The sequence below is a fragment of the Leptinotarsa decemlineata genome, unplaced genomic scaffold, assembly GCF_025532065.1.
Source record: "Leptinotarsa decemlineata unplaced genomic scaffold, Ldec_3_MD MMD2_tig00026340_RagTag_RagTag, whole genome shotgun sequence".
Classification (NCBI taxonomy): Eukaryota; Metazoa; Arthropoda; class Insecta; order Coleoptera; family Chrysomelidae; genus Leptinotarsa; species Leptinotarsa decemlineata.
This window is the reverse complement of record NW_027412694.1, coordinates 15,100,530-15,113,608: the sequence shown is the minus strand read 5'-3', so window position 1 is coordinate 15,113,608 and position 13,079 is coordinate 15,100,530. Positions and strand designations below refer to the sequence as shown.

At 34.2% G+C, this 13,079-nt stretch overlaps 1 protein-coding gene across 1 annotated transcript in view; it reads right to left on the bottom strand.

Annotated features, from left to right (window-relative positions):
* The window catches only part of LOC111514812 (myrosinase 1), a 42,703-nt gene that overhangs the window by 23,070 nt on the left and 6,554 nt on the right, over positions 1–13,079 (bottom strand). The window contains exon 3 of the mRNA XM_074183415.1: positions 2,425–2,734. Within this exon, the coding sequence (XP_074039516.1) occupies positions 2,425–2,734 (310 nt within the window). The remainder of the gene's footprint in view (positions 1–2,424; positions 2,735–13,079) is intronic.

Sequence of the window (13,079 nt, the reverse complement as noted above, 5' to 3'; positions counted from 1 at the left end):
TATATATATATATATATATATATATATATATATATATATATATATGAAATCTGAAGGGAATGAATCGGGTATAGCAGTCAGAGGCAAAAAGATTGTAAAACTCTTTTTTCTGTTCAAGCTTTCGAGGCGTTTATTGTCTCTTCATCGGGAACTCTACAATAATTATTGAATAAACAAACGGGTATGGACAACGTGTTCATACTTACGAAAGTGAGATTAAAATGAAGTTAACACATAAGTAACAAAGAGGATCCTCATATATGTATGTCAAGATTAAAATTGGTTAAAAACATGTAATATTCAGTCAGAATTTTGCAATAATGTGAGATGATTGCACGAATAATATGAAACAATGAATTTGAAAATTGAACTCAACAGGTAGTCAGACATGATTGACACGAAACATTGAGTTTGGCAGAATTTCTTGTTCTGACCAATGCATTGCTGCCAATGAGATTTCACAGAACTGTAAAATGATGAATCACAGAGAGTGAAGGTAAGGGGTTTCTGTTCTGAAATTATTAAGTATTATCAAATTTATTTTCTTTATTTAAGCAAAGGAGATAGGTATAAATCAGGCTGAGACTTTCAATGTCTGTCCTGGAATTAATAGTATTTGAATTTTTAACTATGTGACACATTTCTAAGAAAGTTCTTTTTTGAGTATTACTTTCTGAGTCTGAAATTTCAACATTCTCGAAGGAAAAAGCATGATCCAAATTTATGGTGTGATTAGAAAGGGAACATGACGGTTTATTACATCTTATGTCACTCTTGTGTGAAGTGATTCTGTCTTTTAATTTTCGACTAGTTTGTCCAATGTAAATCTTTTCACAACTGGAACATTGCAAAATTCAGACTGAATATTATATGTTTTTAACCAATATATATATATATATATATATATATATATATATATATATATATATATATATATATATATATCTGTTTTCTAAAGATTTAATCTTTAAAACTCCAAAAATCTACTTATAGGATCGAAAAATACTTACCCCGTTAGTCGATGGTCAATGGGATAATCCATTTTTTGATGACGATACTTTTTAAAACTACGAAACGCACAGCACAACACACGCGCAATTCTAATAACTTATAAACCTTCAATCACATCTTCTGCGATGCAATACCAAGCGCCATCTCATTTAAACAACCGAAACTATGAAAATAAAATGATTGTAGGTGGCTGTAACAGGTGTCCTTATTTAAGGACAATCGGTATATCTGTGTTAAAATCTATCGAACTACGGCACTCTTCATAATGAAATGATTCAGAGATCCAATAAGTTTCAGCATTCTATTCACAGAGGGAGTGAGTACACCTCAAAAAACACTACTTGACAATGTCAAATTGGCAACTTCAAAATTTTTTATATTCCGAAATTAATTAATTTTTGGTGGAGTTTGTTTTTTCATATAAATTGAAGATTTGAACGAAACACGCTTGATAAATTTCGATTCTTACACCATTATACTGTTATGTGATACAATACTTTTATTTCAAAGGCCTCAGCTCAACCAATATGAAAGCATTTCAAAAAGTGCGGTACATCGTATATTTTCTAAAAATTTGAACACAAGAAAGCCGTGTGCAAGATGGGTGCCGCGTTTGCTCACACTCGAGCAAAAGCAGTGCCGTGAAGATGTTTCAATTGAGTGTTTGAGGCGAAGTTTCACAGCAACAAAGCAGAATTCTCGCGTCGTTTCATAACCATGGATGAAAAAGGGTCCGTCACTGTATACCCGAGAAGAAAGAACAATAAAAAAGTGGACTCAACAGGGATAACTCCGAAGAAGGCGAAGATCGTTTTAACTGCAGGCTAGGTTGTGGCATCGGTTTTTTTGGATGCGCGTTGTAAAAAAATTCCATTGATTATCTGCAAAGGTAAAACTATCAACGGCGAGTATTATACAAACTTGTTGCAACGTTTGAGTGAAGAAATCAAACAAAAAAAGCTGCATTTGTTTTAGGAAAATGAGTTGTTTCATCACGACACGAATCTATTATCGAAATGACCAAAATTAAATTGAAGTTTGATTTGCTACCTCATGCACCCTATTCGCAGATTTAGCCCTCTTGGATTATTTTCTGTTCCTAAACTTGAAAAAATGGATCGGTGGTCAAAGATTTTTCAATGATGAATAAGTGATGTAGGCAATTGCTGGCTATTTTGAGGAGCAATACAGTACTAATAATGAAAATGTTATCGAACTTATTGAATGTCGCTGGGAAAAGTGTATAGAGCAGCAAGAAGATTATATTGAAAAATAAAAACACGGGTTGGACGATGGCAAATGAGAATCGATCGTTCAGCCTGCGACTTGAACCATCGACTCACACATCGGTCGATTGAGTGAGTGAACAAAGCACCCACGTCGAACCGCCCGGCGACCGTATTTTGAACTCACCTTTTTGTGTCATCTTATACTTCCTCTGATACAGGCCCCATATCTCACTATGCGCTAACAACATGTGATGTGCGCACAAATATTCAGAAGTACCGAGTGGAAACGTACTATCAACACGTGCAGCCAGATTTTGTGCTAGTACTACGCAGACACTATGCGGTTCGTTAATAGTTATCCAGGTTTTAACTCTGTCTCCATAGTGGAAAAATAGAGTGTCAGCGTAGTCTCTCATGTAAGTTATCATTTTTGGGTGATTCCATCCTCCCAAGATATCCAGGCTTCTCGGATGGTCCCAGTGATACATGGTGACCTAAAAAAACACTTCAAAACTGTAATAAAATGAATGTATCAACTGAAAAGCGTAACTAACATTCGTATTTTATTTAATTTATTGGAATCAAAGATATTCTCATATATCAGCCAGCGAATAAACATGACATCACCACGAAAGAAACAGTCTGACTCGCCGGGAAAATACTAGGCGAGTACAGAGACCACTAGATGAATCTAGAACGATCGTTACCGATATATAAGCCCTGCTTCCCGTCCAGAGATGGGGTCTGTATTCAGAAAGCGGTTAAACAAAGAATTCGAACAGTGAAGATAAATTAAGCGTTAATTGTTAAGTGTTGATTATAAATTAGTTGTGATAGTGAAATATTGTTGAAAATAAATTTGTTTAAGACAGTTAATTCTTCAATTCGTTACACTATTTTTAAGTTTGAATAAAACAACGTTTGTATATCATCGGAATATTGTATTCGTTTGAAAGGCATAATGATGCCATAATGTGTGGAATATAACATCTTTCAAATGTCCGCTACGATTTCTCTGGGTGGAGCGCATCTAAAACGTCTAACTTTAAATGACTCTGGCGCATAAATCAGGCTGAATTTGAACGATGGCATGGGTTGAGTTGGCTTCGAGGACCGCTGTGGTTTGTGACTCATTCACATACACCTGCGACTTAAGAAAACTCCACAAGAAAAAGTCTAACGGGTTCAAATCGCACGATCTCGGTGGCCAGTTCACATCACCTCCACGTGAGATGATCTTGCCGCTCGTGCAGAATATCCAATGGGACATAAGCTGTGTGGCAAGTAGCACCGTTCTGTTGAAACCACATGTTGCTGATGTCCAGATCATCTAATTCAGGCCAAAAGAAGTTTGTAATTATCCACCTATAGTGCTCGCGAATGACAGTGATGGCCTACCCAACGCCGTTTTCAAAGAAATCCACACCACACAGTGATTTTTTCGGAATAAATTGGATGCTCTTGGATCTCATGTGGATTGGTATCATCCCAAAATTAACAATACTCATTCATTCAACGATGAGAAAACTTTTTTACTTAAAACACCTTATTATTCTGTTTTTTAGGGTGCTAAATCCAAATATGACATTTATTAGGCCGTATCACCTGCCATTTTTTCACATTTGCACATCAATATATTAATTTTTTTGATTTATTACAGAATTTAACAGCTTTTATATACTGCAAATAAAATTGTAAAATAATTTGCGCTGGATGTAGAAGAGTTGGTAGCATTGCTGAAACACATTTACTGTCCAGAAAAAGGAGAATTATATTTTTCTGTTCACAGTTGATTTTGTTTACTGTCAACCTAACCTTACTTTATGGTTTCCAGTAAATGTGCCCATTACAATGTCTAATCGCGATTGTAAGAACTCTGCTGTGAGTTTGTTATATTTGTGATGAGTTTGTTATTGAAAAACAACAAAGAAACATCGTGAAAAAGGTTTATTTCTCATATTTTGGAATTGAACTTGGTGATCAGGATAAATCTTGAGCCCCGCATAAGGTATGCTCTGTTTGTGTTGAAGATCTCAAAAAATGGTCATAAAAGAAGAAAAAAGCCTTCAAGTACGCTGTTCCTTTGGTATGGAGAGACCCTAGAAACCACACTGATGATTGTAGTATTGATATTATTGGCCATAACTCGAAGGTAATAAGGAATCAGGAATAGCAGACCATGTTTGGACCCATCAACACAATATCAAGTGGTCCCAAGCTGAGATGATACACAGAGAGGAACATTGGTTTAGGAGAAAATTCAAGGAAGCCGCATACATGCTGTCCAACAATGTATTCAGCCAAGCTAGCGTAGAGATACGCAACATATGGAAACCCATCATCAAGCGAAAAATGGCCAACTCCCGCCAAACGGTCATCTCCCACTGAACCAGAGAAGTGGAAAAAAATGGAAAGCGGGGATAAGTGAAAGTACTTGAACGACCCATAAATAGTTATCTCTCGGAGGAATCAGTCCAGGCATCACCCCAAGACGATTGTAGATACTAACAATCGAAACGTCGTGAACTAACGTGGCTTGGAATCTCTTAACTTTTTATTTTATTTTCATTTATTTTCCTTTATTTTTTTGTTCAATGGTTTTATTTTTACTTGTATTTTTTTCACTATTATTTCATTTAAGGTTACTTTTGATTAATGTAATTGTTATTTTCAGCTATTCCTTTTCAATTCTTCTTTTTTAGTTGTTTTTGGGATTTCAAATAATTTTATATATTAGACAATGGAAGTCCGAACTAGTAAAATTCATAATAAGCTACCCTAACCTAATTTTCGCCATCCGACCAGTAGGGGACGATGTAGATTTGCCGGCTCAGAACCTCCAGATGATTTGAATTCTGTTAAAACTGAAATGTTTTCTGATGTACTGTCAGATATAGATGAGCAAGATGGTGAAGGGTTCCAATGTTCTACAGTAAATATAAAGCCTAAACTGTTTACTCAGATTGAGCTTAACGACTCAGTTAGGGAAGATAAAGCAGCAGTTTTCGAAAATGTTTGAACAAGAAGGTAATTTAGTATACTGCTCAGACATTCCAGATCTGATCAAAGAGTTTGGTGTTGAATACAAAAAAGAAGACTGGAGGCTGTTTATTGATTCTTCCAAAACTAGTTAACAACCTGTTTCATTACACAATAGTAACACTCATGTATCTATACCTGTTGTCCATTCTATACATATGAAAGAGACCTATGAACACTTTGAAATATTTTTGAATAAAACTGGCTATTTGGCTCATGGTTGGATGATATGTAGTGACTTGAAAGTAACATGCATGCTTTTTGTTCAGCAAGGCGGTTTTACCGAATTTCCATGTTTTTTGTGTAAATGGGTCAGTAGAGCAAGGTATCAACATTGGTACAGAAAAAACTGGCTTATGAGGGAGTCTTCAAAACTCGGCGAGAAGGACATTCTCCGCAAAAACCTTGTAGATCCTAGAAACAGTTTGTAAAGGTATTGCCTAAAGATGGGCCTTGTTTCAAGTATCTCTGTCAAAAATTTCCAAATCTTCCAGAGGCTAAACTTAAAGAAGGCGTCTTTGTAGGACCCGACATTCGAAAAATAATGTTCGACGTAAACCTTGAAACCACAATGACCATACATGAAAAAGAAGCAAGTTGTTACAAAATTGTTAGGTAACCTATGCAAAAGATCCAGAATATCGTACCATTGTAGCTAACATGTTAAATAATTTTAAAAAACTAGGATATTTGATGAACCTGAAAGTCCGCTTCTTGAACAGTCATCTTGATTACTTCTCGGAAAATTTGGGAGATGTTAGTGAGGAGCAGGGTGAGCGTTTTCACCAAGATATTCAATTGATGGAAAAACGTTACCAGGGCCGCTGGAACATCAACATGATGGGAGACTACTGTTGGTCACTTCTCCGTGAAGCTCAACAAGCGACTATTCGCAGCTACACAAGAAACTTCAAAGAAAAAAAAGAAAGGAAGTATGAACCAATTCCATCTGACTAGTGAAACATACATCACATTACTGTATCATTATTTCAGATAACCTACTGTAAATAAAAACCATTATTGTGATTCAACATGGTGTTTCATTAATTTCACCATACACCGTTCAGATTTTAAATTATATAAAGTCAAAAACACTAAGACCAGATTTGGATTCAGCACACGAAAATCAATAAAAATTTCCTATTAAAGTTTTCAAAAACATTTTTTTGTTCGCCTGTGTAATCCATCTCGCAAAGCAGTCTATTTTATTTAATCGAATTCCATCAACAAGAATTGTTTATTCAAATTTTCTCTTTTTTCTGTAATTCAATATACTATTTAGTAATCACTTCATCTACAGATAAAAAAACCTCTGAATAGAACTGAAAGTGCATCAGAAATACAAAAATCAGTATTTTTTTCTCGTATTCAATCGTAGCTCGTGACGGTTCGAAGGAAATTAGAGAACCACGAGGTAGCTGCATTCAGATGCTGATAGCAGGAAAAGAAAATTTATTATGAGTAAATCAATAATTGGGGCCAGGGCTGTCGCCATAGGGGGGGGGACGGGGGAGAGAAAAGAAAGGGAAAGATGATAAGAAAAAGGAAAGAACCCAACATACCTAACCTAGAGATCCCATACTTTGAAATTCTGAGTTGTTTGAAAACACAAAAAAGTTCAATTTCTCCCAAGTAAGAAAACAGTCCACAAATTTTGAAGTGACAGTTTTACAAAATTCCCAACTTTTCGCTGTTTTTTCGACTTGGAAAAGTTGGGAAATTTAGGGCCGTTTAGATAAAAAAAATAATAGTAGAAAACAATAAGCACAATATTATTTAAGTGTTGTTTCCTTTCATTTGTATTGAATATGCCTATACATGGTGGATATGGTGGAAGAACAAGGACCTTGGTCCAAAGTAGAATAATTCCCATTATTATTTTTATAATTACCAAAATTTATTTTTGTTTATGCATACCCTAACGGGCATAAGCATTCAGCCAAGCTTTGGATAGCTAACTAAAAAAATTAATATATTGTAGTAGTAACTAATCCCTTGGCTTTCATTTTTCCTCCCCCCCCCTCCCATGGTATTTATTTTCGCTACGGACCCGATTGGGGCGGATATATTTAGTCTATTACTTCTAATATTCATCGTGTGGATGTTATCCACAGTGCTAAGGCAGTTTAACATTTTTCGTGAAAGTGTACATAAGAAAGAGAAAACCTTTCTTTGTTATTATTTCCCAAAAGGAACAGTTAGTATTATCACTGGCCTTAGCACAGCAGCTTCAATAAATGTGTTTAATCATGATGACGTCTATTAAATCACTTTTAAGTTTTCACAAGCTTGTCAGGACCCAAAAAGGTTCTTAGGCCTCTTGTCCACCGGAAACGAAAAGTTACGAAAAGCGAATTCGAACGAAGGTCGTTGGAATGTTCCTTATCTACTTGTGTTTCAAAGAATTATTGCTGCCATTGTTTGAATGGTTTGAAATTATGCCCGTCTGTGTTATTCTCAAATATTTATTTTACGATCAAAATTCAGGCATGCTGAACTATCATCACACAAAAAAGTATATTTGTGTTTTTAATCGCCGGTAACAGATTGAAGGATTTGTTATCTTCGTATTTGAAGATGAACTTACGAGAATGATATTAAGTTGTAAGTAGTTAATTTTTCAGGAATATTACAATTTTTTTTTTCATCTCGTTAGAGTTGAAGAAAACCTTCCAAGGAACAATTTGTATTATCACAGGTCTAAGCACAGCAGCTTCAATAAAGGTCTTCAATTGTGATGACACTCATTAAATTACTTTAAAGCTTTCATGAGCTTGCGAGTACCCAAAAAGGTTTTTGGGCCTGGAAGCGAAAAGTTGCGAAATGCGACATTGGATGAAGGTCGTTCGAACGTACCTAGTCAACCAACCAAGTGTCAGGGAATAATTGATAGAAAAATACAAATCATAAATACAACTAAAACAAAACAAACCATAAAATATAAAATGTAAACATTCGATGACTGGATTGACTGGTGACTTTTTCTTCTTCTTTTTTCTTATCCTATAATGACAGATGAAACTGATGCAAGAAGTTTCGTCTTTCTCTTTTTTTCTCAATTTTGTTCTAAGTCATGTTATTTTCTACCCTTTTTTTTCACTTCTTCCATTGTGTCATTTATGTCAACGGTCAATATCAAGTAAAAAATGTCAAGATACGTTGACATCACTCACATAACACAACTATCGAATACCATCGATAGTCTAAAAATATAATCGATAGTGTTCGATAGTTGAAACTATCGATAATTATCGATAGCGCCATCGATAGTTCTCGACCCCTGATACAAAACATCTGAAGGAACAATTCGTTCATGCCTTCCCAACTCCCTACCTTGTAGGTTAATGGACTGATACCTATCAGAAAACAACTACTCCCCTGGCTAATACCTCGAAGAACGTTGGATTATTTCCGTCAGGTGTCAGTGCAGGATTCTTCACTGAAGTTATTCCTGCATATGCTGTTGACGATACAACTGCCGCAATATATTTTCAATTATCGGAACACACTTGCAGACCGGTTTCGAGTTGTTTGGCCATTGGTCAGTGCAAAGTAGTGTCTATCATCAACATAAGTCGATGATTTCCAATAACTGAAAATCGAATTCCTTCAGAGTATCATTCCTCGAACTAAGTTGAAGTGGACAACAAACAACAGGTTTGTTATCACCCCATCTTGAAGACTGGCTATAAATCAAATCATCTAAAGGAACAATTCGTTCAGGCAAGTTTCAACTCTGTACACTGTAGGTTGATGGAGTGAAACCTATCAGAAAACAACTATTCCCCTGGCTAATACCATGAAAGGCGTTGGATTATATCCGGCAGGTGTCTTGATTGACGTTCAATTCTGTTTCTAGTGATACCCTGACGTTTTATATTTTAATGAGGAGTTTCCGAAAATTAGCGTTCTAAACATACACATGTAAATCAAATTTGCCTGTTCTCAGATGCATTATTATATTGAATATTGTATTGAATAAAAATGCTTAGAACAGTAGGTGGCACTGTTCGAACCCTTGAATGACAGGAATAAATGTATTACGCGTGGGATTTTTTATTTGTTTGATCAATGTGCTCATATATTTCAATCCTTAAAACTCATTTCGTGATTCCCAGGGAAGTGCGGTATTCAGCTATGACATTCGAAAAATGTGAAATGACATTTATGAACAGTGACAAAGGTTTCATTCGAAACAGCACGTTGTTTACTCTGTACGTGACAATTTCAGGTAGAAAACAAGTATTTATCAGATATTGAAACAGGTAAAATTTACACTAATAACAATGTAACATAATGAGTGATACTGAACGAAAGTAATTTTTTGTGGAGGACCTTTTATCTGCTTTCTATTGGTAGTTTCACCTTACACAATCTGAAAAATATGATAATTGTATTGGAGAACACGTGCTTCTTAGCTATTTAGAAACGGATCGTACTTGGCTACCTGTCTTGAAGAAAAATATGGAAGTGGCGTACTACATCGAATGTTTCGAATGTGACGTAATTCGTATTTGAAAACTCTTTCGACATCTGTCGAAGAAGTTGAGAAATAGAAATAATCAGCATCGAAAAAGTTTCGTATAGACAGAAATACATTTTATATATTTTTGAAGACGAAGGCAGACTTTGGCCTTCGAAATGTTAAGATAAGTATCGTACAATTTCTTATTTTTTTTTTGGTATGCAAAATCATTAAATACGACAAATTACTAATGAATAGAACATTTTTATTTGTTTGAATACTTAGAAATTCACGCAGTTATGTCGATAAAAAAAGATATGGAATATTTCAGTTGCATGAAAACATTAACATAGCCGTAATATCTAGTTTTAGTCATCTACTGATGAAACTAATTTGGTTAGCCTAGTGAGATAGTATTTTTGTTTTGAAGTATGAAAAATGTTTTCAATAGATTTATTTCAAATAGATTTGGGAAGGTGAATACACTTATTGAATGAATGAATAGAAAAGGTTTTGTATGATAGTGAATAATTATAAATTCGTATTGCAAAGCGCTTTCGTCATCATCGGTGCTCACCTGAAAGTAAGTGATCTAACTGGAAAGAAAGTTTTTTGTGAAAATCAATTTTTTGTTAAATTTTTGAGGTTATGAATTTAGGAAAAATGATTGATGATTACTTACTTGTCGGGCAATAGGAAGTATCGAAAACGAGGACATGGTACATTTGTAAGATTTGATTTATATAAAACTCATTATAATCTAAAAACCAACAAAATATATGTTAGAGATTGAGGCCATGTGGTTCAGTCAAAGTATGATATGAATGAAGGGTAACTTGAGACAGAGTGTGTCAAGTGTCATGTTCAAAATAGTGGTACCAACTTAAGGAGTGATCCACTATGGATTTTAAAAATTTTTGTTGTGGAGAAACCAATATAGAATTATATATTTTAGTAATAAATTATTCATAATCCTTTAACGAAGGGAAAACAAATCTCTGTATAAGTTCGCTTGAGTATTTAAGCAGTGATCATTGTTAGAAAGTTCTTTGGAAAACTCTAGCTTTTCAAACAAGTCCAGTCTGAGGAAATTGTTATTGCCAATTTTATGTAAAATTTTGGAATCTCTATTGGTGCTAAAGTTATGATTGTGAAATTCAATATGGTTGTCAAATGCAGATTTTTCATGTTTTTTTAGTTAGATATTTATATTTGACTACATTATGTATACACATTTGTAGCAAGTCGTACAGAATACACAATTTGAAGTTACACAATAAGAAAAAAAATACATATATACACATATATATATATATATATATATATATATATATATATATATATGTATATATATATATATATATATATATACAGTGTGGTCCACTAAGTGTGCAACAAATGAGAAACTTTTTCATTATCGATTTCTCAGAAAATTTTATTCTTGACAAACGTTGGTGCATGTTCAAAAATTATACCAAGTGTACCTGAAATGGCTTCATGACAAACACCATATAGGATAGGCCAAAAACTATAAAGTTCGTTCAAGAGTAATGTACCCTTATTTCAAAAAATATAGAAATATGTTGAAGAAAAAAGTTGCTTAGTTATGGTATAGTTTTGGAACATGCACCAACTTTTCTCAAGAATAAAATTTTCTGTGAAATCGATAATAAAAAAGTTTCCCATTTATTGCAGACTTAGTGGACCACACTCTCTACATGTATACACATATACACATACACATACATTCATAAATACGTAATAGATGAGTTACAAATACAGATAAAATAACAATTAGACTTTGAAGTAAAGATATCACAGCAGGTTGAGAGAATAGAAGTCATAGCGGGATGATCACTCACATTATGTCAACTCATTATTTATATAATTCAGTTGGTAGTTCTTAAATTCATCGAGAGAATAGAATGCGTTGTTATTGAAAAATGCCTAAATCATTCTCTTGAACTCGTTTTTGCTCAAATTTTTTATGTGGGCGGGAAGTTTATTGAAGAGGTTCAAATCGAGTGAAATTTTGGTCGAGGTAGTGAGTCTGTATCGCGGATTGATCAACTGATTATTGTTCCTTGTATTATAATTATGCATATCGGAGTGAGTTTGGTAGATACCGATGTTCTTGTGGATCTGTAACAGGCAATAAAAAATATACGCTGAATATAGTGACATAATTTTAAATTTGGTGAAGGAGTTTCTACAAAATTATTTATATCCCACACAAGCTAATATCCGTATGGCCTTTTTCTGTATTCGGAGAACTGTAAGTGAGAGACTGCTTCGAAACTGGTTACTTCTTTCAGTTGTCTTAGGAGATATAGTTGATTAGAAAGTTTAGAGCACAGTTGGTCAACATGACAGTTCCATTTTAAAGAGTGATCCAAGGTTATACCCAAAAGTTTAACTTTATTTGCTGAGTTTTCACGACAATTAGTTGAAATGGAAATACTTTGGCATTTATTGGGGTTTTGTTTCAATTTGTTTGTTAGAAACCATTCTTCCGCTCTACGCTCCGCCAATTCCATTGAATTTGACAATATTTGCTTATCAACATGTGATTCGTATATGGTTTCATCATCTGCAAACATCATGCATGATGACGGTGCCAAGTTTTGTGGTAGGTCATTAATATATAAAATGAGTAGGAGAGCACCTAATACAGACCCTTGTGGTACCCCATGTTTGATGATTCGGAGAATCCTGGTATTGCACTATGTGGAATCTGTTGGTGAGGTAGGAGGAGAAAAAATCGTAAGCTGTTCCGCATATTCTATAATATTCAAGTTTCTGAAGAAGTATTGTATGATGTATTAGATGTTCATTAATGCGAGTGATGAGAGGTCTACAGGTTCTACTAATATAAGATGCAGAACAATCAGAACAGTCAAGCTTATATACTCCACTTCTATGTAACTTGTTGATTTTGTCTTTGGAATTCACTAGAAAGTTGCTTGTGTAATTGTGAGATTTAAATGAATTTTTTACCAAGTATGGTATTTTCTATAAATTTGGAAATAACGGTACAAATATTTTGATCAAAGTAAGGTAAAGAAAAATATATCACAGAAGGTGAACTAACCAAAGTGGTTGAGTTGAAGGCCACGTTCCAAAGAGCTTTCTAACAATGATCACTGCTTGAATACTCAAGTAAACTTATATAGAGATTTCCTTCTCATTCATAAAAAGATTATGAATTGTAATTAAAATAATTTGAAATTTATTATCAAAATATATAATTCTATATTGGCTTCTCCACAACGAAAATTTTTAAAATCCATACTGGATCACTCCTCAAGTTGGTACTACTATATTCAACATGACAC